Raw genomic sequence first — 26,398 nt, forward strand, 5'->3', positions numbered from 1 at the left:
AAATTATTCTTATTGTGCAAATCAATTACATTATCTCAACTGAAGATGACATTGAAGAAATTGAGCAACTACTCCTAGAAAGGAGTTTAAATTAAGAATCTCGAATAACCCAAGTGTTTCCTTGGAATGGAGGTGGCAAGAAGCAAGAAAGGTATCCTCATCTCCTATCGTAAATACATACTTGATCAGTTGACATAAATTGGAATGCTTAGTGTAAACTAGCCACAACACCTATTGAGTGAAACACAAAATATAGAGAAATTAAAGATATAATTCTTGTACTCATGGGGAGATACCAAATATTGATTGGGATACTAATACATTTGTCCTATATAAGACCAAGAATTATCTTTATAGTCAATATAACATGCCAATACATGCACTCTCGATGTGAGGAATGCTTAAAGGTTATTTCCAATATCTTAAAACGTTTAAGATCTACACCTGACAAAGGGTTACTCTAAAAAATTTACAAATGCAAACTAGGAAACTCTATTGATGGGAGGAGGTACTAAAGTACGATGAAACCTTGTCAATTAGCTAAACAAGAACCAATACTCAACAGTTTCCCCCATTCATGCAAAAGAGATTTTAGGGAACTAGCTTAATCTGGTTCAAAGGATTAATAGATGGCCTAAAAGTGCAGAGTACAAATCTTATGAATTTGTTTTATAACAACAAGGCAGCAATCAATATTATACAAAAACCAATACATTATGACCGAACAAAATATGTTGAAGTAGATAGACACTTCATTAAAGAAAAGGGTGAGGAAGGGGTTATTAGTATCACTTATGCTCCTACAAACCAATAATTGACATATATTCTAACAAAAGGGCTTCAAAAATCAGGCATTAAAAAACTAGTTAATAAGCTGAGAATGCTAAATATTCATTCACCACCATCTTGAGAGGTAACGTGGACAATGTGGGGATAATACGACATATGAAAATATGGGAATTATCCCAATTAATGACAGAGTTCACCTTTTAGTTGGTTGTTACTTTTTCTAATTTTGAGCTATTTTGTATTATGACTTTTGTAGAATTCAAATTTCCATTTCCAAGCCTATGTGACATGAACATATATATATATATATATATATATATAAATATATATATACCTTCTCAATTTTCACAAAGCTTTCTTCAAAATGATGAAAAGGGCTTTGGCATGATTGCATTTTTTGCACAACAGATAACTTCTAACAGCCGACACAAAGGAGAACTTCCAACAACCGGTGCAATGAAATTACCTTAAATGTTCACTTCTTACACATATTTCATATCCTAAATGAATCATAATTAATCAAAAATCTCAATTAGGAAAACATCTAATGATCAATGATCTAAAACTTTGAGGAGAACAGAAACCAAAAGATATTTTATGATACATCAACTCAAAATATGAATGTGTTTGTTACTAATTATATAACGCGTCTCCTAATGATACCAAATTATTTTGCAATACATATATCTAAAAAGCTGTTTTACAATCTCATATGCACTGCCAAAAATTCATTTTGTTATTGTTTATAATGATGGGTAACATACGAAAAAAAAGGTTACTAATGCCCAATTGTAAGCATAAAAAATTTTTACCAGTAGCTACTCCACAGCTGAGGAGGCATATCCTATCCATTGGTGCATCCTTGCTGATTTTAACAGCACAACCAGAGTGAACTACAGCATACTCACTAAAACTTGACACAGCACAATAATGGTATATAGGTCTGCCCTTTATAGAAAAGCGGGTTTTTTTATTAGTATGCATGACCCCTTTACGTTCCAGACCAAGCTTCTGACATATATTGCTTCTTCCAGAAAAACAGTGCTTGCAGCTTTGGCATTCTCCAATGAACACTGTAAGCACATGATCTCCTACCACAAATTCGGTCACACCTTCTCCCACGCTCTCTACAACCCTAGAAAATCACAATGTAGGCAATTCAGTTACTTACTACTAGCATACAACATGTACAAGATCCCCAATGGAAAAAAGAGCTGAAGAGCAAAACCCAGAAGCTTCATGTCCGAATATCCGGGGAAACAAAGAAGGTTGTGCCTGTAGAAAGAAAAGCTGTTTAAATAGAAAAGTTGCTGGCAAGCATAAGTTTAGGGTCTGTTTGGATGTAAGCAGGATTAAAGCACCCTTAATCCTTTAATCCTATCAAACAGTTTATAAAGGTTGATTAGATAAAGAAAATCAAATAATCTATGGATTAAGGGATTAAAATTCCTCTCATTCCTTAATCCCATAATCCATTTTTTTCTAGTAATAAAGGATTAAGGAATTGATAATGAAAGAGAGAGGAAGAGAAGAGAGAGTGATAAAGCACAAAGAGAGCACTGTAAGCACGAATTAATCTATGTCAGACTTGAAACAGTCTAATAAACCCCTAATAATCACTGCTAAACACTATTTTATCAAAACTAAAACATTTATTAGTACGTAATTAGCTCAAATGAGCAGCATAGTCATTAATTTATTAGTAAATATTCAAGAAGTTAACCATAAATTCACTAATTTATACCTAATAAGTCTATTTAATCCCTAATCTGCACAAATAAACACTAAATAGCTTAGTAAAATCCTCATAAATTTAAGTTAATATCTAGTCACTAATTGGTTAGGCAAATTAAAATATTAACCACTGATTTTAATTAGTGAACTGTACCAAACATCTATTAAATTATTAATATCTAAGTAGTCAAATTATTTAATTATCTCTTGATTAATCTAACAATTAAAACCTTAAATTAAATTGGAAACTGTTAGGCTCCTTACTCCAGGCGGGCCCCACATGGGGTTTAATTCAAGTGTTGGAGGGGGGAAAGTCTTGGGGCCCATGATGGGGTTTAATTCAAGACTTCAAGTGTTGGAGGGAAAATTTGAATTGGGGGGGGGGGGGGGGGAATTTAAAATTTTAAAAAATTTTTTTTTTTTTAAAAACCTTTTATGGCTGTTTATGAATTTTGTTTGGGGATTGGTTTTAAAGAAGGGGAAATGTGGGGATTTAGGTTTTCATCTTGAATTTGGGCTGGTTTTGGGATCTTCTTGGAGGCTTGGGATCTAGTCTTCTTGGCTAGAGATTTTGTAGAGTTCTCTTCCTCTTGAATTGAAGAATCTTGTATGGTTATTGTTTTCTTTCATCTTTAATAGAATACAAGTGGTTTGCTTGATTTTCTTTAGATTCCTATTCAATTTCTTGCTGTTTTTCACTGTTTGGGGCTGTTAAACTGCTGTTTTGTAAACAGCAGTTTTGTTGTTGTTTTCTCTCCAATTTGGGATAGGGTTGCTTGAGAACTCAAGTATTACCTTAGGGTTACTTGCGAACTCAAGTATTTCTCATCAAATTGGTATTAGAGCGCTGTCTTGGGACCATCGGAGGTTGAAAATCTGTAATTTCAGCAGTTTTTTTTGCTCACACAAAGGAATCTCTTTGGTGCCGCATCGGAGGAATTATGGTCGGACGAAACGTTGAAGTCTTGGAGGGAGAAATAGGTCACTTGAAGACAGATTTTGAGGAGAAAATTTCAGATTTTCAAAGTCAATTTGTGGCCGTTCATGAAAAGATAGATGGAAGGTTCGCCGCCTTGGAAGATTTGATGAAGAAGATGCTTGAAGACAAACAAAAACCGGCAACATCGGAATCAAAGGAGACCATCGGCGTCCAGGGAAGGGGAGGTATTCCGTACCCATTCAGGGGGAGGGAATATCCGGAAGTGGAGGTTCTTGAGGGAGAGGATGGCATGCCTCCGCTAGAACTGTTGTCTAGGGAGGAGATGAGCATGGGATATGAAAGGAGGGGCGCCGATTGTGTTGGAAGAAGGTAAGAAGTTTACCATCGGGGTGCTGATTTTGGAGGACGGAGAGGGGAGTACGATGAAGGGTTTGGGCATAATCGGAGGAGAGAGGAACTTGAAAATTGGGGAGCACCACCCTCTAGGGAATGGGAGGTTATGGAGGATTTCGAGGGAACGGTGGTAATCCAAGGGTGAGAAAACTGAAGATGCTCGTCTTTGAGGGCGAGGACGGCCATGGCTGGATCTACAAAGTGGAACGATACTTCGCCGTCAATGGGTTAACGGAGGAGGAGAAGCTGACGGCAGTAAGATTATATTTAGAAGGAAAGGTACTTGCATGGTATCAATGGCGTGAAAGGAGGGAGCCCATCCGAAATTGGAGGGAGTTTAATGAATGTTTACTAGAACGTTTCCGAACTGAGAGGGGATGAGACTTCTATGAGCAATTCTTTGTCTTGACTCAGGAGGGGACCATAGCTGACTACCGCAATAGATTTGAGTATTTGGCCAGCAGACTGGATCATATCTCATAGACGGCACTGGAGGGAAACTTTATGAAAGAGCTCAAATCGGAGATACGAGCAATAGTCAGAGTCTTAGAGCCAAGGAACCTAGGGAAAGCCATGGAGTTGGCACAGCTGGTGGAAGAACAGAGGAGGATGGAGAGAGTGGCTAGGGGAAGCAACTTAGAGGGGTCATGCAGGATGACCACCACCTTTTTACCTCCCAGGGGACCAGCGCAAAGGAGCATGAAGGAGGTGCCGAAGGAGAGATTCGGAGGGGGAAATTTCAAGAAACTGATTGAGAAGGAGATACAAGAGAAGCGGGCCAAGGGGTTGTGTTTTCAGGTGTGATGAGAAGTACATGCCGGGGCATAAATGCAAGGATCGAGCTCTTCAGGTTCTCACCGTCTGTGACGACGAGGAAGCTGAAGAGGGAGGTGGGAGCGGGCTAGAATTGGAGGAGGAAAAGTTGCATCTTGATTTGGCAGAAGTATCCCTGAACTCTGTAGTGAAATTCACTCCCAGTCACACTATGAAAGTGAAGGGAGAGATAGCAGATAGAGAGGTAGTGGTATTGATAAATAGTGGGGCAACCCACAATTTCATTACCATCCAGATTGTTGATCGACTTGGGATGGAATTAGTCAATACATGAGGCTATGGGGTGATGATGGGCACATGAAAGGTAGAGATGGGCAGAGGAGTTTGTAAGGGAGTGGTGTTGATGATTTAGGCGATCAAGGTGAGGGAGGACTTTCTTCCCTTGGAACTTGGAAGCACTGATGTCATCCTGGGGATGAAATAGCTACAGTCCTTGGGAGATACCAAGGTGAATTGAGGGACATTGAGGATGGAGCAGATGGATAAGGGAAAGAATATGGTTATTCAAGGTGATGCAGGGCTAACTAAGACTTGGGTATCCCTCAAGTCTTTGATAAGAACCATAGAGGAAGTGGGAGGAGGATACTTGGTAGAGTTGCATCGCCTAGAGGGGGTCAGACTGGAAGAAGAGGGAAACATTCCCTCTTTAGTACAGCCATTCATACAACAATTCAGCAAGGTTTTCCAATCTCCTCAGAGTCTACCACCACCTAGGGAGTTAGAGCATGTCATTACTTTGGAGGAAGGAGAGACATCGATTAGTGTCAGACCCTACCGTTACCCTCATATACAGAAAGATGAGATTGAAAGTATGATCCGGGAGAAGCTGGAGGTAGGGATCATCAGACCGAGTGCGAGTCATTTCTCTAGTCCCGTCCTCTTGGTCAAAAAGAAGGATAGGAGTTGGCAATTATGTGTGGACTATAGAGCGTTGAATAAGTGGAAAGTGTCAGATAAATTCCCTATTCCGGTGATTGATAAGCTCTTGGATGACTTACATGGAGCGGTGATGTTTTCCAAGTTAGACTTGAAATTCGGGTACCATCAGATCAAAATGAGGGAGACAACATTCGATCAGGACACATGAAGGACATTATGAGTTTCTAATAATGCCATTTGGCCTCACTAACGCCCCTGCTACTTTTCAGTCTTTGATGAACAGGGTATTCAAGCAATACCTTAGAAAGTTATCCTGATATTCTTTGATGACATTCTGGTGTAAAATAAGACAGTGGAGGAGCATCTTGGACACCTGAAGGTGGTTTTGGGAATACTTCAGGAGCATCAGTTGAGAGCCCACCTGAAGAAATGCAGCTTTGCCCAGTTGAGTGTGGAGTACCTAGGACATGTGGTGTCCCAAGGAGTGGCAGCCGACCAAACCAAAATTGAGGCAATGCAGAAATGGCCTCTACCTAGGAACATAAGGGAGTTGAGGGGTTTTCTAGGATTGATTGGTTACTACATGAGGTTTGTGAAGGGGTACGGCACAATTGCATGGCCTTTGACCGAGCAGCTAAAGAAGGACAACTTTTCTTAGGGAGAGACTGCAACTCAGGCTTTTGAGAGATTGAAGAAAGCCATGACTATTGTTCCAGTTCTAGCTCTGTCGGATTTCAGCCAGGTCTTTGTAGTTGGGACAGATGCATCAGGATATGAGTTGGGGCAGTGTTGATACAAAACCACAGACCTATAGCGTACTGCAGTCAAGTGCTATCCACAAGGGCGAGATTGAAGTCAGTTTATGAGAGGGAGTTAATGGCCATTGTCTTGGTTATTCAGAAGTGGCGTCCTTATCTTTTGGGTAGACATTTCATCGTCTGAACGGATCAGAGGAGCTTGAAGTACCTGTTGGAGCAACGGATGGTGACCGAGGAGCATCGAAGATGGTTGTCCAAACTATTAGGCTATGATTTTGAGATCTAGTACAAGCCGAGGTTGGAGAACAAAGCGGCTGATGCCTTATCCTGGTGTGTTGGGGAGCTCCAAGAGTTGGTTGTCTATACATTTGATGGCCGACTGGAGGGCCATCAAGGAAGAAAGCATGTTGAATGAAGAGTTACAAAAGATCAAGGAGGATCTGACGAAAGACAAGGGTTGCCACCCTGGTTACTATATGGAGGGGGAGAGGCTGTTGTATCAGGGGAAGTTTGTGATGCCACGAATCTTCATAGACATTCCCCACTTATTACAGGAGTTCCACGGCAGTGCGGTTGGAGGTCACTCGGGAGTGCAGAAAACCTATAGAAGGCTAGCATCTGAGCTTTACTGGAAGAGAATGCATAAAGATGTTGAGGAGATTATGGTAAGGTGTAAAGTGTGCTAGAGAAACAAATGCATAGTCATGGCTCCAGGAGGATTACTACAACCGTTGGCACTTCCAAATCGAGTATGAGAGGAAGTGTCCATGGATTTCATTGATGGCCTACCACGATTAGAAGGATTCAATATCATCATGGTGGTGGTTGTCAGACTTAGTAAGTATGCACATTTCATCCTCTTAAGACATCCCTACACCGCGGTATCAGTAGCAACATCATTTATCAGGGAGGTGGTTAGACTGCATGGAATCCCTGAATCCATGGTGACTGATCGTGACAAAGTGTTCCTCAGCCAGTTTTGGAAGGAGCTGTTCAAGTCGCAGTGCACAACTCTTAAAAGGAGTACCGCATACCATCCTCAGACCAACGGACAAACGGAGGTGGTAAATCGAAGTTTGGAGACCTATTTGAGGTGTTTTGCTTCTGAAATACCATGAATCTGGGCGAAGTGGTTACCGTGGACCGAGTATTGGTACAATACATCATACTATTCTGCTTCTCAGATAACTCTTTCAAAGTGATGTATGGAAGGGATCCCCCACACCTAGTGCACTATGGGAGGAGAAGCACACCAATTTTTTCAGTCGAGCAGTACTTGGAGGAAAGGGACAAAGTGCTAGATTAGTTGAAGAAACATCTATTGATGGCACAACAAATCATGAAAAAGTAGGCGGACTCACATAGGAGGGACATGCAGTTTGAAGTAGGAGAGAAGGTGTTCCTAAAACTACGCCCTTACAGGCAGAGAACAGTGGCAAGAAGGAGGAACAAGAAATTGGCACCGCGATACTTCGGCCCCTATGAGGTTTTGGACAGGATTTGGGCAGTGGCGTACCGATTGAAGTTACCACCATCAGCCACCATACACCCAGTTTTCCATGTCTCAGTTGAGGAGAGCTCTAAGGGAGCATGCAGTTAGTACAGAATTACCTTCTACACTGACTGAGGATTTGAAAGTAGTCTTTGAACCACTGGAACTTACAGGAGTAAGATCAGATAAAGGGGGCAACAAAGAAGTGCTGATTAAATGGAGATGCCTCCTCGAATTTGATGCTACGTGGGAGCCATTTGAAATAATGAAATATCAATTCCCTTCATTTCACCTTGAGGACAAGGTGAGTCTTTGGGAGGGGAGTAATGTTAGGCTCCTTACTTACTCCAGGCAGGCCCCACATGTGGTTTAATTCAAGTGTTGGAGGGGGGAAAGCCTTGGGGCCCATGATGGGGTTTAATTCAAGTGTTGGAGAGAAAATTTGAATGGAAGGGGGGAATTTGAATTGAATGGTTGTTTAGGGATTTTGTATGGGGATTGGTGTTAAAGAGGGGGAAAGGTGGGGATTTAGGTTTTCATCTTGAATTTGGGCTGATTTTTGGGATCTTCTTGGAGGCTTGGGCTCTAGTCTTCTTGGCTAGAGATTTTGGAGAGTTCTCTTCCTCGTGATTTGAAGAATCTTGTATGGTTATTGTTTTCTTTCATCTACTAGTGGAATACAAGTGGTTGGCTTGATTTTCTTCATATTCATATTCAATTTCTTGCTGTTTTTCACTGTTTGAGGCTGTTAAATTGTTGTAAACATCAGTTTTGTTGTTGTTTACTCTCCAATTTGGGTTAGGGTTGCTTACGAACTCAAGTATTACATTAGGATTACTTGCGAACTCAAGTATTTCCTATCAGAAACCTAATTATAAATTAACTGCTAATCACTTAAACTAATTGATTAATTAATTTAGTAATTAAAAATAATACAAATAAACACAAAATAGCTTAGTAAAATCATCATAAATTTAAGTTAATACCTAGTCAGTAATTAGTTGGCAAAAATATTAACCACTGAGTTTAATTAGTTACTAGTGTCGAATTTCTATCAACTAATTAACACCTAAGTAGTCAAATTATTTAATTAGCTCGTGATTAATCTAACAATGAAACCCTTAAATTAAAATGGCCTTAATTATAAATTAATTAGTAATCACTTAAACTCATTGAATCATTAATTAAATAATTAACAATTAATTCAATAAATTATTCTCAAATCAATCATTAGAACCTTAAATTTGTCTAAGTAAACTCTTAATAGTTTGTTTTATTTTAATTACTATCAATCAATCAAAACAAAATGTTACTTGATATATCCTCAAAAATTATCTTGATCAGGCACGAATTTCAAGGCAAAATCAAGTTGGAAACTTCAAAAATTAAATCGGAGACCATATGAACTCCAATTTCAACAAACTTGCAGTCGAATTGAAAGGCTCGGAAATATTAACCCAACGACACCAACTTCGAATTAATCCAAGCCCAAATGAGTCCAAATCAAATATTCGAAGCACGTTTGGAAAGTTCAAACCATAATTTGGATTATCAAATGGTTTCCAAACGTGGAATGCTTATAGTCGAATCAAGCGGCTCAACGAGACGAATCCAACAAGCCTAAGATCGTCAAATTCTGGTATCATTAAGACATTCAAATGGTCAATAAAGGCTCACGATCAAAGGATTCAATATCGGCCGTCCATTCAAACCACTCCAAATTTACCCATGATCTTCCTACTATTTACTAGTCATGTCACTCTCAGAAAACTATAAATAGACCCTTCATTATTCATTGAGGAGAGGAAGGAGCCCAAGGAAGAAGAGAAGGAAGAGAAACAAGAGTTCTCTTGCCACCAGACTCTTCAACCAGCTCCCGGCCACCAACCGACGTCAGACTTCTACCTTTCACCAGATTTCTACCCGTCGTCGGACTTGCGCCCGTGGCCAGATATCTACCCAACGCTGGACTTCCGCCTGTCGTCGGACTTCTGCTCATTGCCGGACTTTCGTTGGACTTCTACTCGACGCCAAACTTTCGTCCGTCGCTGGATTTCTACCCAATGTTGGACTTTTGCCTGTCGCCGAACTTATTCCTGTCGCCAGACTTTCGTCAGACATCTACGCGACGCCAGACCTCCGCCCGTCACCGAATTTCCACCCGACGCCGAACTTCTGCCCAACCGCCAACTGACGAAAGTTTTCTGGAAGTTTGTGAAGGAAGATTTGATGCTAGCAACTTTCTCTATATATAATTTGCAGTGCCAACTTTAATTATGAGATTTATAACTAAGGCTAGTAAATGAGCCCACATCTATAAAATAAATATTTGTTTGATGGAAGATTTTCATAATGTTCTAAGTTACTAAGGCATCTTGCTTATGTTGCTTGTGGAATGTCAAGATCAATTAATAGATGATTATATTATATAGACCCAACTTCCTACAAATGTGAACCAACTTCCTAGGCAATTTGATCACAATATTGAAAAGTGCAAGCCATCATGATATTGTTGATGTTATAGAACATTAATGATACGCCGAATCAAGCTCCATTACTTAGTGTACACTTGTTAGTGGATACGTCAAATAAGAGCTTGTAGAAAAAACACTAAACTGTAGTCGTTCTTGATGCTTCTTAACGATGTAATCGATACATATGGGTGAACTAGAAACATAGATGCATGGAAAGAAATGTGCTTTCTCATGAAGAAAAATAAATACAAGTTTTATTATATTATTTTCATCACAATGATAAGATCATATAATAGCATGAACATGAATATAGAGGCTCAAGATTCGAAGGATAAGATGCTTAAAGTGAAAAGTGATTTCTAATACACTTAAATGCCACCAGATCTGCAACAAACTTTTACAAGAGGACACAAGGCGTTCGTAGACCCTTAAATGAAATCTTGGGCATTTCTAAATGAAATCACTGGCACAATAGATCATATTTAAATATTTTAAAATCCTCCCTTTATGTATTAAATATGGTCCCACTAAACGGAAGTGCAACATACCATGTATGTGCTCTGACAAACGTGTTAAAGTTATAAATACAAATGTCCGAGAATGCTGCGCAGGATCAAATGCTCATTATATTTTCAAACTAGACAAAACCCGTATGTGCTCCGATCGTCGCATATGATTCCTAAATCTAACGGTCTGGGAATGATGCGCGGGTCAAATATTCAAGTATCATCCTCCTCCATAAAATGATTGGAGTAGACATTACCTAAAGTACAAAATGTCTTCCAAAATCCTAAGAACATACAAGTGACATTGACGTCACCCCGATGATGGCCACGTTGACAGAAAATCTCAACCAGAGGAGTCAAAACTCAAATCAACCAAAAGCCCAAATTCTAGAAGTAAAATCTATCACATAAAAAATCTAAAACTAAACTCATCCACCTTCCGCAACCGTTTGTCGGGGGTGATAAATTTGAAATTAACATCAGCTCACAAAGAGCGAATGTGTGTCGGGTGTAGCCCGTGTATCACTATGATTCATCCTCAAATAGTCTCTTGTCAGCAGGGACGTGAAACGTGCCCTCTGATCAGATGGTTTTGCCACAAAAAGACACCATTATATTTCGATCACAACCAAATCTCGTATGTTCCCTAAAGGCTTCAAACCCTTGAATAATGAATCATAGGGTATATTCGATGGGCATAAAGCCCTCTATCAACTAAGGTGGATTCAGATCTATCCCCTTAGGCAAATATCAACCCAAGTCTACAAGGTATTATTGGACAAAGTAACCCATGACTACCAATAAGATACCTTTTGTCAGGTTGGGTCGACTACCTCCTATGACTAAGTAGGCTAGGGATCATGACAGCCCGGGATGATGGAACCATAAGATCTTGATATGGCTCATCTTCATTCTCCTCATCGCCAATTTTAAGTGTATGGTGATAAAATTTATGTTTCAAACTACAAAGTTCATATCCAAATTTCAAACCCTAAAATTGTTGTTATTATACATTAGATTTATAACCTATGTAACATCTTTAACGACTAGCCTTAATCGAAAGTTCTCTCTCGTTATCGGGAGGGGTAATTAACTATAGGGGCTTGCGCCTATAGGAAACCAAAACTCGGATCATAAAGTACTCACAAAATGAGGGTGAAATCTCTGGGTAGTGTCTTATCTAAAACCTAATCCGCCTTCTAAAAATTCACCCGGAACCTAAACTTGTTAACTCTCCGCCGTCACATACACAAACAAAGAAAAAGAGAGAGATTTGGCGCGGAGAGGCCGAAGCGTACATGGAATTTTTGGAGCCCACATGAATTAACCTTGACCCTTCTCCAAATTTACCGGCATATCACTCTCAAAATCTATAAATAGATTCACACATGAAACAATGGCTTGAACCTTTGGTTAGATATTGGAGAGAGCTTTGAGGCTTCAAAGATCCTAAAGTTCTACCTAAGCACCACCGACAACGAACTTTTATCGACCACCAGCCATTCGTCGGTAGTTTCCGAACCACCGCCCGTATGCTGACCGTAGGCACACCACCACCCGTTTGCTGACTGTCGCCAGACGACTGTCATCAAACCACCGCTCGTCCGCCGATCGTCGCCAGACCTTCACCAAGCCACCTACAGTCATCCGAGCTCTACCCAACTGTCGAATCATCACCTATACGCCGATCATCATCAGACCTCTGCCCAATTTTTGCGACTATAGTCCCTCTAACCACCGTCTCCCCGCCTAACTACGGCCCCTCCGACCTCCATCGCCCGCCAACTACGGTCCCTCTGACCTTCGTCAACCGTTGATTATGTTCCCTTCGACCGTCATCGCCCGCCAACTAAAGTCCCTTTGACCTCCGTCGCCTGCCGACCGTGGTCCCTCCAACCACCGTCTCTTGCCAATTTGCAGTCCCTTCAGACCAATGTCGCCCGCTGACTACAGACCCTTCGACCGCCCGTCAGCCGACCGCCATCAAACCTCCGCCAAGCCACCTACTATCACCAAACCTCCTCTAGCCGACGACCGTAGTCGGACCATCGCCCATCCGCTGATCACTGTCAGACCACCGCACGTCCATCGATCACTATCAGACCTCTGCCAGGTTGTCACGACTATAGTCCCTCTGAACACCGTCGTCTGCCAACTATGATCCCTCTAACCACCGTCGCCCGCTGACTGTGATCCCTTTCAACCACCATCTCCCGCCAACAACGGTATCTCCAACAATCGTCGCCCACCGAGTAAAGTCCCTCTGACTTTCGTCGCTCGCTGACAAAGATCCCTCCGTCTACCGTTGCTCGCCGACTACGATCCCTCCAACCACTGTCGTCTGTAGACTATGATCCTTCGAACCTTCGTCGCCTGCCGACTAAGGTCCCTCCAACCTCCATCGTCCGCCGACTACAGTCCCTCCGACCACCTTTACCCGTAAACTACAGTCCCTCGGACCTGCGTCACCTGCAGACTACAGTCCCTCCTACCTCTGTCTCCCACCGACTACAGTCCCTCCAATCTCCATCAGTCGCCCAACTACAATCTTACCAACAAAATGAGCAGACCAACACTCTCTTGAGAACAACTCTCATATCATTGGATTATTCCAAGTCCAACCAAGTAATGTGCCCGTTATGATGTATATTTGTCACATTGGACAAAGGTCTTCCCCGAGGAAGAGTCTCATTTTAATCAACAACAATAAACACTAGTAGAATCATTTTTATTGAATAGGCCTCATAATTTTCCCCTTTTCAAAAATTTCCACGTAAAAAATCTTCGTCTCTTATGACTCTTGAACCCATCTCTCTTATCTATTTGTGTGTTGTATATTTGTACAAAGGTAAGACATTAAACTCTTTATCTTTCTACCGCCGCAAATGTTCCCGTAACAAACATTAATCTTTTACTTTTTAAATTACTAGTTCAAATGAACTAATATTAGAACAATCATCACATTAAGTTAATACTATTTTATTCATATTAAATGCAATAAGCAAAACATAATGGGTTTTCCAAGCGAGTTTCAAGAATAATAACTAAATTACATTTTAAGAGCAAAGCTCGTCAACAGCAGTAAATTTTGATACTTTTATTTCTCTTTGTATTAACTGTGGACGTATATCCAAATCACTCCCTTCCAGTTCATAGGACGGGCAAAACCACACACCAAAAAAAAAAGAATGCTCGGTGGTAAAATGATTGCTAACTAAGACCTGCCTTATGTTTCCGAAATGAACGAATATATCAATCTCAGCAGGTATAGAGATACACGAATCAGTAACGATCTAGATAAAAACCTACAGTAGATTTTAACTTTACGATCCAACCAACCTTAGATTCCCACTGGGTTATATCGCTGCGGCAAAGAGAAGAGCAGGTGACCTTGATCCGGATCTCCATTGCTTCGGGTGGATCGACCTCCACCTCTTCCAACGCAAGAGGCTCGCCCGGCCCCCATGCCACCGCAGCTAAGACAGAACTCGAAGAAAGTGTCAGAATTATAAGAGACTTCGAAACTGGAAACGGGGAAACTATAAAAATGGCAGTAGAGGAGCGAGCACCTTTGCAGGTAAGTACGGTGGCACATTTAGCCGGCGAGGACATCGGGGCAGTAGATGTGGTTGGTGGTTGGAATCGAGAGAGGCAGGGATCGGTAATATCAATACTAAGATAAAAGAAATAAAAGTCTTTCGAGAAGGAAGACTTGGGAAAAAGGAAGACTTGGGAAAAGACCCAGCGAGCTTGGTTGGTGGGAGTACGTTTGGTAACCTCCACTTCTTCTTCAATTTAGGTGGGTCCAATCAAATATGTATCAGGATATTTCTGATGTGTGTCGTGAGTCCATGATTAGTCACGAAGCACAATTTTGATTTTTGAATGTGATAGAGAGTGGATACTGGCTGTTACAAAAAAAAAAAGATTGAAAAAAAGGCTAGTACTTTTTCTTATATATATTCAAAGTTTTTTATAGACTTTGTCAATAAGCTTTCTCTCGCAAGATATGCATGCAAAAAAGATCTCAAACATTTCATATGGTGATTATAAATTATCTTAACCATCGCATATGAGGCATCCTAACAATATGATTAAAATTGTTTGAAATTCGGAGTCAATATGTTTTAATTTTAATTAATAATTTTACAAATACTTTAGAAAGTTTTTTAAACCATAGGATTTTTATAGTACACAAGAACATACTATAGTGTCTAAGAACATTTAATTATGACAAGTGTAGGGCTGCAAGCGAACCAAACGTTCGACGAGCTACTCGCTGTTCGGTTCGATTAAAGCTCGTTTGAGATCGTTTAATTAAGTAAACAAACAAACTTGAACAATATTTTAAATACTCGGCTCGGTTCGTTTGCAGCCCTAGACAAGTGTGTGAGGAGTTATCAATTTTAGAAGATCAGATGAATTTTTATAATTTTATTAAATCATTTACATAATCAGCCTACTGATTGTGCCGCACTTTATACATTCTAATTATGACACTTTCTCATAAAGACACAAAATCTTATATATCAAATTATGGCTAATGGGTTAAATCTCCACTCAATCTTAGATATCATAATACACATTCTACCTAACATATGAGTGACATAATAAAATGTTATAAAATCTCAAAAGTCAATATTAAAGTAATGCAAACTATTTTGAACTTAATTCCCTAAAATGAGGTATATAAACAAGCATCATCGTGATGTATTCAAGTTCTCAACTCAAATGTCTCTCGTTATATTTTCATCACCTTCTAAACCACGTGATCATTATATAATTGTTTATATTATAACTTTTTCCTTCATAGTATCATCCACTTAATTTATCTCATTTCTCATCAACTCTCAAATACATTGCACTCTTTAACACTCTTTTCGAAAGTAATAAAAAATTTGTACTACAACTCCGTTTTAGAAAGCAATAAAAAAGCCATCCCAAACGAAACCTTAGTTAAAGGTATTTGAAAGTATTGCTAGTGAACATGTTCTCAAATGAAAGAGAACCAAGTTGGTTGATAGAAAGTCCAATCTCATCTTTATATGGTACAAATGATCAAAGCTAATAAATTATTTGATCACAAATCTTCTATTTTTACTGAAGTAGTAATTTGAAGCTCAAGAAACATGGTGTTGGAGTTTTGAGATAATGTTTGATCAATTATTCATATATTATACTTTATCTCGAAGCAAATATAATGGCTATAAGCTCCACCTCAAATCTGAGCTTAGTTGGTTGGCTTATTGCATAAAATATATTTTCACCACATAAATTCCTGAAAAAGCTATGAGAAAGTGGTTAGAAGGCAATAGTCAAACAAAATTGTGATTGTTATCTAAAAAGCAAAGCACCCAAAAATCTCTACCGAATAGACCCTTATTCAAGCATATTTGTGACATTGGTTTTATCAAATGTTCTCAGACATGCTTACTTTGGGTTTTTTTAATGAAAATTTTGATAGTTTTAGCTAACTCAAAGCATGCATTTATCATCTATTATTGCCAATGGTTCTAATGTTTCACATCATAGTTCATCCTTTTAGTTTATGCCCAATGTGTCTTGAAACATAGCATTCTCCAAAGCCTATCAGAGTGAACCAAAGGTTGAACCCAAATAGACCAAGAACCATTTCATAGAAAATTGAAAGATAACTAAATTTATTTATTTTTTCATCAGTAGATATAATTCATATTTTCATATATATAATACACATAAATATAGACTTCTACACAACAACAATAACATCAAACATTCATCCCACTACATAAAATCTGTTATATGAATCTTTTTTCTCGATTGTGTTGAGTCAAATGTAGACTTCTATGATAAAAAAATATTTAATATGTTGATAGTTAATATAGGACTATCATTTATCACACACATAACCTTATTAACATAATTCAAAATAATTTTTAGCATATTAAATAAGTTTTATTGATATGATATCTTGTCAATACATCTTAAATGCTGAAACCATTTACAGGCTATCAAGAAAATTGAATAGTACACTGCCTTAACCTGCAAAGAATACGACTAAAATTTAATATCCAAGTCGTTGCCTTTTCATCATAAATGTAATGCAATATGACAAAAAATAGGGATAGTTCATCGTCCTTAGACTGAAAAGCTTATCGCTACCGTGGCCTATTTCATCGCCATTAATGAACAGTTGCGTGGTCAATGCCTTGAGCCAACCGCGAGAAAGATAGACGACGAAATGAACCTATTATACTCTCTTGTCTCCTGCTCGTGGACTGTGCTCATCAATTTTAAACCCTTCCATCCCTTCAACTCCTCGCCTTTAAGCATCACTCATTACGTCAATGTCTGGTCATTAAGTAATAATTCTCTGTTTTATACTTAATCTTCGTGTTTTATTATTCGGTTTTAGTGCTAAAATACTACTGTAGTCATCGAGGGAAGATATTGGAATGACAGCTAATAGTAAGCTATGAGGGAAGTGCTGTCGGTTGAAGGCAGAGTGGACGTGCAGCGCTTGCTTGCCCGAGCCAATTATGTTCGTATTATTCTTTCTTCTTTGGCTGTGAGCTTTTTATTTAAACCAATGGCTGTCTCTTATCTGTTTCCAAGCTGATGTTGGACACTTTTCCTTGGCAATTCTTTTCATAAAGCTCCACTTGATGCAATGAGAATCTGAATGATGTTAGCCCTTCATGTTTATTTATTAGTATAATTTACAAGAGAGAGAGAGATAAGGATTGTGATGTTGATGATTATATATAAGATAAGAATCAAATGAGGTAAATGAGTTTAGTTGAAGCCATTTTTGATTTGAGCTTGAGGGCGGATCCACCTTAAGATCACGGATGAAAAAATAAAAAAATTCTTTATTATATGATTCTTTAGATAATTTGTCTCTTTTTATGTATCTTTTAATTTTTATTATAAGAGTTTTTAGGTAATTGCCCCCTTTAAAGTTTTAAAATGCTATGATCTTTAGGCAATTGTCCCAACATAATTTAACACACTGTGTAGAAATGTTATTGTTAGGGAACGATGAACCAAATTCAGAAAAAAAAAAAGTAAAGATAATTCAAAAATATCTCTACAACCAAAATTTGTTCTGCCAGGGGCGCTGCTCCTTTGGACCCTCAATATATCTATGAAGCGTACAATGATCAAATATAGACAAATAATTGTCAAGAGGTAGCACCCCCGGAACAAATTTTGCTGTAAGGTTATTTATAAAAAAAATCTCTACACTTTTACCTATCTACTTAAAAGTGGGGCTCAAGTTTAAGCTTATAAGTTTTATAAGTTGTGATTCTAATTCATATTGCTGTTCTAATGAAATAATAAGAGGAACTAAAAAGTAAAGCAGAAATAATGAAATAATATTGGAAATATGGAGAAGAAATTTTAAAAAAAAAATTGAATATTTAATATTTAAATGCTTGATCAATATTAATTAACTTTAGTCACCTTCTTCTGGATTATAATTAAGTATGGGTTTAAAGATAGAGATAACTAATCAATGCCAAAAGCATGCAAACCTCTCAAAAATTAGCCTAATCAAGATTTATTCTTCCAAGATTATCTAACTAACCTCTACTTAAGCTAACCTGATCTCCATTTAAGTATTTAACTAAAATTTGACACTGCTTTTAACGCCAAAACAAATATTCTAATCCGTTTAGCTCTTCCAAACAAAACAGTAATCTAAACTCTGAGAAGTGCTTATCCTTTGACAAGATAAGCAACTTCATGAGACAGAGACAACGCGTTAACTAACCTTAGATCCGCAATCTAAGTACATTAGATTACAATCTTAAACAACAGGAAAGGACCTAATTAAGCTTGTTGAGATTGCAAACTTGCTGCAAAAGAATATAATATACAAAATTGAATCTTACGCTTCCTTCGTTTCTGTAGTCTTCAAACTTTGGGAATCTCCCTCCATGTTTCATGCTCTTCTAGTTCACACAAGTTCGGTGCAGCTGTTCCCACTATTATTTTCTTTTCATTGACATGAGTGGGACTACGTATATAATAAGCTATTAGCTCACTACATCTGATAAGGCGGTTTTGTTTTCTAGCCGTTGAAGAATAGCTTGCATATATAGATTTGCTTCCAACTCTTCCTTCCTTTTCATCAATCTCCTGTGGGAATTAATGCTTATTCAGATACTGTTCAGGGTGAGTATATATAGTAGCTTAGCTCTTATAGAGCTTCTACCTTCATCGAATTTTTTTTTTTTTTCAAGATCTCTTTAGGCTTCAGTATATTCAACGTTCAAACTACCTGAAAATATATCGTTGAGTTGATTGTGCTGTGTTTAGATGTAAAGAGTAGAAGAGAAGTGCCTTTCTTCCTTCGAAATATAGAAGAAAACTTATTCCAAGCTTTTGGAAATGGTACTGTTTGTGTGATTATATACTGATTCGGATTTTGCATTTGATTTCAGTTATATATTCTGAATGATTTGAACTCTCATGGTGCTCTTGTTATTGTTCTCTTTCATTTATAAATGCATGGAAACGATTTATTAGCTTCTTCAGGGAGACTGCGCACTTCAGTTTCTGATCAATTTAGTTTTTTTTTTCCTTGTAACTACTAGCTCTTCTCCAAAATTCTGCAAACCATTTGTCTTCAGTTCATTGAACGATCGAATTATCCATTTGTTCTTAGTTTTCGAAACAACGAGTTGTGATCTTGTGCTGTATTGTTCGTGGGAAGGGGTAGTTCTTTTTTTTTTTTTCTGTGAAAATTTATGAACTCATTCCAAGCTTTTGGAAATTATGACTTCTTTTGGGACAACATTTTTATTACTTCTTAAAGCAGTTTTTTAGTATAAAAATTAAAAATTTTATATTAAAAAGCTGCTTTAAGAAGCAGTAAGAAAGCAGTCCCAAACGAAGCCTACTGTCATGTGATTATGCTTTTTCAAAATTCACATTTGGTTGCATTTTTATATTCTAACAGATTTTGAGCTCTGATTGATGCCCTTGTCAATTATTTGTAGGATTTACTAGCTGAATGGAGGGAAACTATCTTCTATTATGGAGCATTTCTATTGCAGCACTATCCTGCATTTTTTCTTGGTTTTACTGGCAGAATTATAAGAAGAAGAAGATAGGCTTTGGGCCCATCACATTACCACCAGGTGATACTAGCTGGTCAGCCATTATCGGCGATTGTCTTAGGTGGTACAACTCTATATCAAGCTCTCATCCCCCCGAATTTGTTGAAGAGCAGGTGAAAAGGTATGTAAATAAACTCTCTTGCATCTTTCATTGAACTGTAGCTTTATGAATGATAACCTTCATAACAATATTTTCTAATAAATGTGTCTAACTTTTCCTCATTTGCAGGCATGGAAAAGTGTTCACTTGCAGTTTATTTGGAAGAAGAGCTGTAGTTTCAGCTGATCCAGTGTTCAACCGGTATATAATGCAGAATGAAGGAAAGCTATTTCAATCTAGCTATCCAAAGTCTTTTAGAGATCTGGTTGGGAAGAATGGGGTGATTGTAGTTCATGGAGAGCAGCAGAAGAAACTTCATGCAATTGCAGTGAATATAATGAAGCTTGAGAAGATTAGTTCCAACTCAAGTTTCTTAAGTGATGTACAAATGATAATGCTTCAAACTATAAACTCTCTTTCTGATAATGAGGTTGTTGTGCTTCAGGATGTTTGCAGGAAGGTATGTTAAAACATAGATGCTTTGCATTTTCTTTGATTACACAATAAGACTTTGCAATCTGAATGATTATTATGATTTTTGTCTTAAGGTGGCAATCAATTTGATGGCTAATCAACTGATGGGAGTGTCATCTGAGTCTGAAATCAACGAGATGGCATGTCTGTTTTCTGATTTTGTAGATGGTTGCTTATCTGTCCCAATTAACTTGCCAGGATTTGCCTATCACACTGCTATGAAGGTGAATAGTTTAAGGTTTCGTTTGGAAAGGCTTTCTTACTGTTTCATAAAGCAATTTTTTAGTAAAAAATTAAAATTTTTATACTAAAAAACTGCTTTAAGAAGCAGAAAGAAAGTTGTCCCAAACGAAACCAAAGACAGTTTTATTCATATTTGCATTACTAACAATTTTCTCTTCCACCACGCTTCAAGAGATTGTTTTCCTGTTAAAATTTATGATTAGTTACAATAAACATTTTGATTAATCAAAATTCAATGGTATAATGAATGAATCCTTCATATGAATGACCATAATGAAGACAATTACAATTAGCTGTTATACTTATACCAAATTAGCAGTTGGAAAATAAACAATAAAGATGAATTAGTCAATTATCTCATAATTTGTTGAATTTACAGGCAAGAGAAGGCATCATTGCCAAGATCAAGAATACAATAGCTGTTGGGATGCAGCAGGGTGGATCTGTAGAAAGAAGTGGAGTGCTTGGGAGGCTGGTGGAGGAAGAGAACTTGAATGATAATCAAATAGCTGATTTCATCATAAATCTGCTCTTTGCTGGAAATGAAACTACAACTAAAACAATGTTGTTTGCTGTTTATTTCCTCACTCAATGCCCTCAGGCATTAGAGGAGCTCCTGGTGAGTGGTTTTTACTTGAAACATGGATTCTGCTTTTCCCATTTTCTATACAATGCTTTGTAATGCTTAGTGTTTTGAAACGAGTAAATATTTATTAAAGTCAAGCTAGGAAACAACAATGATAATTGTTGATAACTGAATAAATATCTTTTGGAGAATTTATATAAAACTCCATGTAGTTTAGGCCCTTATGTGAAAATGCATATTAGTCTTAGGATATCACAAATAAAAATAGAAGTCTTATTTTTGAACAATAATGAGACGGCTCATTTTTATTATGAAGGCCCTTATGTAACAGATTTTGAGCTCTGATTTGGTTCACATACTTAGCATGACCCGGCTCGAAAACTCAAGTTAATAAGACGGGAACATACGGTCAGACTCATACTAAACCGGCTGAGCTGGCTCAAGTTTATAGGAGGCAGACAAGTTCCGCCTCCTCTCATGTTGCTCGCCCACTTGGTGGGTCCCAAGGCTTGTAATAGATTTGATTTTCAAAAGTGTAGGGCTGCTAGGTATTGGGAGGGAGATTTGATTAGGAAAGATTGGGTATTAAGAGAGAAAGATGTTTATGAATATTTTTATGTTTTGTTTGATTGCAAATTAGGGTTTCATGGCATTTAGGCCTAGACTCTCTCTTGTCTAGAGATTTGGGAGAGACCATCCTCCTCTCGAATTGAGGGTCATTTGTATCTTGTTATCGTGTTTGTTTGGCTTTATTTCTCTTATTGCAATCCATCATTTGGGGTTGATTTTGCCCATATTTTGCATTATTCTCGTTGTTTTCACCAATTAGTGATAGGTTTGATTGCGAACTCAAGTATTTCCCTTAGGTTTACTTGCGAACTCAAGTATTTCCTATCAGACGGTTATTACAGTTATTTCAATAACAATAACTACTCAAAAGACTAATAATCAAAATATATGAAGAGCAACTAATCAATTTTCCAATTTGAACAATTAATTGCAAGCTAATTATGACCTATTTTCATTTAATTCAGAATTATTACCTATTTGAACATATAATTACATGCCAATTGTCAGAAATATCATTAAAGATATATTTCATTCTGATCTTCATTAACTTCTTTTTCGGTTGCTGAAACTAAACAGATTGAGCATGCGAGCATCAGAAGAATGAACCACAATGAGATTCTTGAATGGGATGACTACAAAGCAATGCCTTTCACTCAATGCGTATGACTTTATTCAAAATTCTTCTTCTCTTCTTGTTTCAATTTATCAAGCAAAACATCAGCATATTTAATTAATGTCTTGTTATGTTCATAACGCAGGTTATTGATGAAACCCTCAGACTTGGGGGTATAGCAATTTGGTTACTGAGGGAGGCAAAAGCAGATGTGGAATATAAAGGTGATGAAGCTTCCTATTTTAAAATTCCTCATTATTATTTCTTTAAAACAATTATCTTACGATTATTAAAGATAATAGAATTCTAATCAAGGTAGTTTTAAGGACACCAGAATGATATTAAACAATAAATAATCATCAGGAGCGAAAAGAATCAAAACTAGAAAAGAAGATACAATAAAGATTGATCTACTACTAAGCTTCGTTTGGGATGACTTTTTTATTTCTTTTAAAACAATTTTCTAATTACAAAGCTACATTAAGAAGTAGTAAGAAAGCCGTTCAAAACGAAGCCCTTTGTTTGGGTCAGTTCTTTACTGCTTCTTAAAACAATTTTTTAGTAGAAAAGTTAAAATTTTTATACTAAAAAGTTGTATTAAGTAGTAAGAAAGCCGTCTCAAACGAAGTCCAAGTCTGTGCAACTCATTTTTCTTTATATAAATCAAAATAAGTATTGCCTACCTCATTCATATCACAGTATTGTTCTACCTGTATTAATGGCATGCTTGTACTTATCTTTTCTTTTTTGGATAATTTCTTCAGACTTTACTATCCCACAAGGCTACCTTGTGGTGCCATTTCTATCAGCTATTCACTTGGATGAAGGAATATACCCTGAAGCTTTACAATTCAACCCATGGAGATGGTTGGCTGAAGAGAACAAGGTTTTTCATGTTCAGTAATCATATTGTATTGTATGAAGTAATTTAAATTGCAGTGATACCTTCTTAAATTCATTAATTACATAATCAAGTCATCATTTTTATTAATCATCATAGATAAGAGTGTAAAACCATGTAAAATGCATCAAATTTTATAGTTAATATGGACTTTTTTGATATCCCAGAATGTTTACTTATATATTTTAGTTATGTTTCAGGAGAAGAGAAATTGGAGAACTAGCCCATATTTTTCACCTTTTGGAGGGGGAGCTAGATATTGCCCTGGGGCTGAAATTTCACGCCTTCAGATTGCTTTCTTTTTGCATCATTTTGTTAGCAAATGCAGGTTAGTATTTGTTGCTTGGTTACTAACATGTGGGAGAAATTATTCTGTGCGGATACCGGACCGTTTAGAGGCAGATCAAAATGCGCCATAGAATCCGATAACAGCGGTATACAGCACCAGTATACAACAAAAAAGTGATGTGACGCATCTTAATTCGTCTCCAAACGGCGTCTGGCATCGGCACAAAATAATTTATCAAAATGTGGAGCCTAATTTTTCTTCATTTTTTTAATTATTTTTTAATTTTATTTTTAAGTACTTAAAAATCATCTTTGTTTAGATTGATATTACTTTATTTTAAGGGCTCATTTGGTTACTTTGCCATAGAAAAATTATTTTAGGGAATAATGAATAAATTTTCATTACTTCAAAAATTCAAAATAAGGATCAAAATGATGCCCATACTTTTTACGAATGATCAAAATAGTCGCCAATTTTTGTCTATTCAAATTTTAATTAAAGAACTAAATGATTTGACGGAAAGACTAACTTGATCCCTATTTAAAGAGTAATTGAACCAAATTGACATTTTTATATAGTCAATGACTATTTTGATCTTAAAAAAAAAAAAAAATAGCGAACTAATTTGCCCGTTTTCTCTAAAGAAATCATTATATTTGAGTTGTTTGTTAAGTCTAAAATCTATAATTATTTATGCTACAACCTAGTTACATAAAATATAGGAAAAATGTTAGTAATATTGCATAAATAAGTATAATTAGACCATTTTTAAATGGAGTGAAACGACTTCAGGTAACATAGTATACTTACAACTATTGATATTTGGGGGAGAAGGGGTAACAACTTAGGCTTCCGTTTGGGACGGCTCTTTTATTGCTCCTAAAAACAGAGTTTTAGTACAAAAATTAAAAAATTTGTACTACAACTCCGTTTTAAAAAGCAATAAAAAAGCCGTCCCAAACGAAGCCTTTTAGGCTTGTTTGGAACGGCTTTCTTACTTCTTCTTAAAGTAACTTTTTAGTTTAAAAATTTTAATCTTTGTATTAAAATATTACTTTGAGAAGTAATAAGAAAGCAATCTCAAATGAAAACTTAATCTCTGAAGAGTTTGACACTTTGCTTGATTGATGCTCTAAGCCTCTAACTTTCAAATAGAGAGCTTATTTACAAACTCCTGCTGAGCCTGAACTACCAAATAGCAATTTAGTACCTAAAACCAAATAATTGCTAGAAACAAACTATCTAAAGGCCAAGTGGGCTGTGTTTTTTTTTTAAAAAATTTTTTATGAAAATTTCCCAAAAGAAAGGTTTTATGTGATCTAATTTTATTTATTGCATATAGTTCTCCAGATGGTTTTTAAATTGAAGATCAGATCACGTATTGTGAGCTATAAAATCAAAAATATTTTTGAATCAAATTTATTGATTTTCATAACGAATTGATCATTTGCAAGTAAACGAAATAAAGTAAAATGATCAAAATATCCAACTTCCAACCACTTGGTTGAAAGGCATTGCTTAGATATGTAGAGTAGATATTTAATATTCAAATATAACAAGAGAAAATGGTCAAAATAATTCTTTAACTCTTTATAATAAATCAAAATATTCTCCAATTATATTAAATAATTATTTTAATTTCTCAACTGTTTAAAAAGAAATCAAAATAGTCTGACCACAATATTATTTTATTTCTTTTTTAAAAAAGTGAGGGATCAAAATTATACTTCAATAAAATTGGAGATCATTTTAATCCTTCATAAAAAATTAAAGGATTATTTTGATTATTTTCTCAATATCAAAATATATACATAAGTTAACTTGATTGTGCTTAGGGGCGGAATCCCATTGTATCCAGGGGCAATTGCCCCCCCCTCCCGGCCCCCCCTCAAAAAAAATTTCTTTTTTATATTTATTGTATGATTCTTTAAATAATTTGTCCCTAAATCTATGTTTTAGTCAGGGTTCTAAGGCAATTCTCCCCCCCCCCCCCCCTGCCACGCCCGTTGAGCCCCCCCCCCCCCCCCCCCTAAAAGTTTTAAAATATTATGATCTTTAGGCAATTGCCCCATGTATAATTATACACATTATGCAGATGTGTTATTGTCAGAGAATGATGAACCATATGTAAAAAGAAATAGTAAATCAAAATTAGTTCCAGGGGCGTTGCCCCCGAAAACCCCCGCAGGGGCGTTGCCCCTTGACCCCGTGACTTGACCGGGCAGGTCGAACCCAGCTAGGAGGCGCTGCCCCTTGGACCCCGATATATCTGCCAACAATTACTTATAAATTTGCCCCCTTTGAAAATTATAGCTGATTCTGCCTTGATTGTGCTATGAAATCTTGATAGCAAAATGATGCTTCTAATATGTGTTATTAAAAAAAAAATTTGTGAACAGGTGGACTCAAATTGCAGAGGATCGGATGTCCTTCTTCCCTTCAGCTCGTCTTGTGAATGGATTTCGAGTGCGTATTTCCAAGGTGTAGGATACATTACAGACATTGGCTTCTTTTTGTTTTAAATGAAGAGATCTGACACAGTGGAAAATTCTATCATGTTAGATGTACGTAATGTGTGTATATTCTTGTCTCCATTTGTAAATATATTTAGCATCATTTGTATTTCCCAAATTACACGTATGTAAACTTCTATACTATAGATATGATTTTCCTTCTTTAGTCATAACTATTTTCCATTAAATATTTCCCTATAAAA

At 37.1% G+C, this 26,398-nt stretch overlaps 2 protein-coding genes across 2 annotated transcripts in view; one reads left to right on the forward strand and one right to left on the reverse strand.

The window, feature by feature from the left end:
• LOC110104084 (alcohol dehydrogenase-like 6) overlaps positions 1-14,557 on the reverse strand; it is a 32,786-nt gene extending 18,229 nt beyond the window's left edge. Inside the window, exons 1-4 of the mRNA XM_020833051.2 lie at positions 14,369-14,557; positions 14,139-14,275; positions 2,018-2,064; positions 1,602-1,924 (exon numbers count right to left, since the gene is read on the reverse strand). Coding sequence (XP_020688710.1) covers positions 1,602-1,924; positions 2,018-2,064; positions 14,139-14,275; positions 14,369-14,411 — 550 coding nt within the window. The 5' untranslated portion in view covers positions 14,412-14,557. The remainder of the gene's footprint in view (positions 1-1,601; positions 1,925-2,017; positions 2,065-14,138; positions 14,276-14,368) is intronic.
• A 5,243-nt stretch (positions 14,558-19,800) lies between these two features.
• LOC110104095 (abietadienol/abietadienal oxidase) lies at positions 19,801-26,169 on the forward strand. The gene is made up of 9 exons (XM_028695841.1): positions 19,801-20,027; positions 20,136-20,466; positions 20,555-20,704; positions 21,103-21,342; positions 22,456-22,539; positions 22,638-22,716; positions 23,257-23,378; positions 23,594-23,721; positions 26,082-26,169. The coding sequence occupies exons 1-9, from the start codon at positions 19,801-19,803 to the stop codon at positions 26,167-26,169; spliced, it is 1,449 nt and encodes a 482-aa protein (XP_028551674.1).
• Positions 26,170-26,398: the final 229 nt, after the last annotated feature.

The sequence above is a fragment of the Dendrobium catenatum genome, unplaced genomic scaffold, assembly GCF_001605985.2.
Source record: "Dendrobium catenatum unplaced genomic scaffold, ASM160598v2 fragScaff_scaffold_692, whole genome shotgun sequence".
In the NCBI taxonomy this organism is placed as follows: Eukaryota; Viridiplantae; Streptophyta; class Magnoliopsida; order Asparagales; family Orchidaceae; genus Dendrobium; species Dendrobium catenatum.

Bases quoted from the DNA above. Each gene is read 5' to 3' on its own strand.
- LOC110104095 (XM_028695841.1), top strand. From the start codon at position 19,801: ATGGAGGGAAACTATCTTCTATTATGGAGCATTTCTATTGCAGCACTA. The intron at 22,717-23,256 runs GTGATGAAGCTT...TAATTTCTTCAG, and splicing joins AGCAGATGTGGAATATAAAG to ACTTTACTATCCCACAAGGC. The intron at 23,722-26,081 runs GTTAGTATTTGT...ATTTGTGAACAG, and splicing joins CATTTTGTTAGCAAATGCAG to GTGGACTCAAATTGCAGAGG.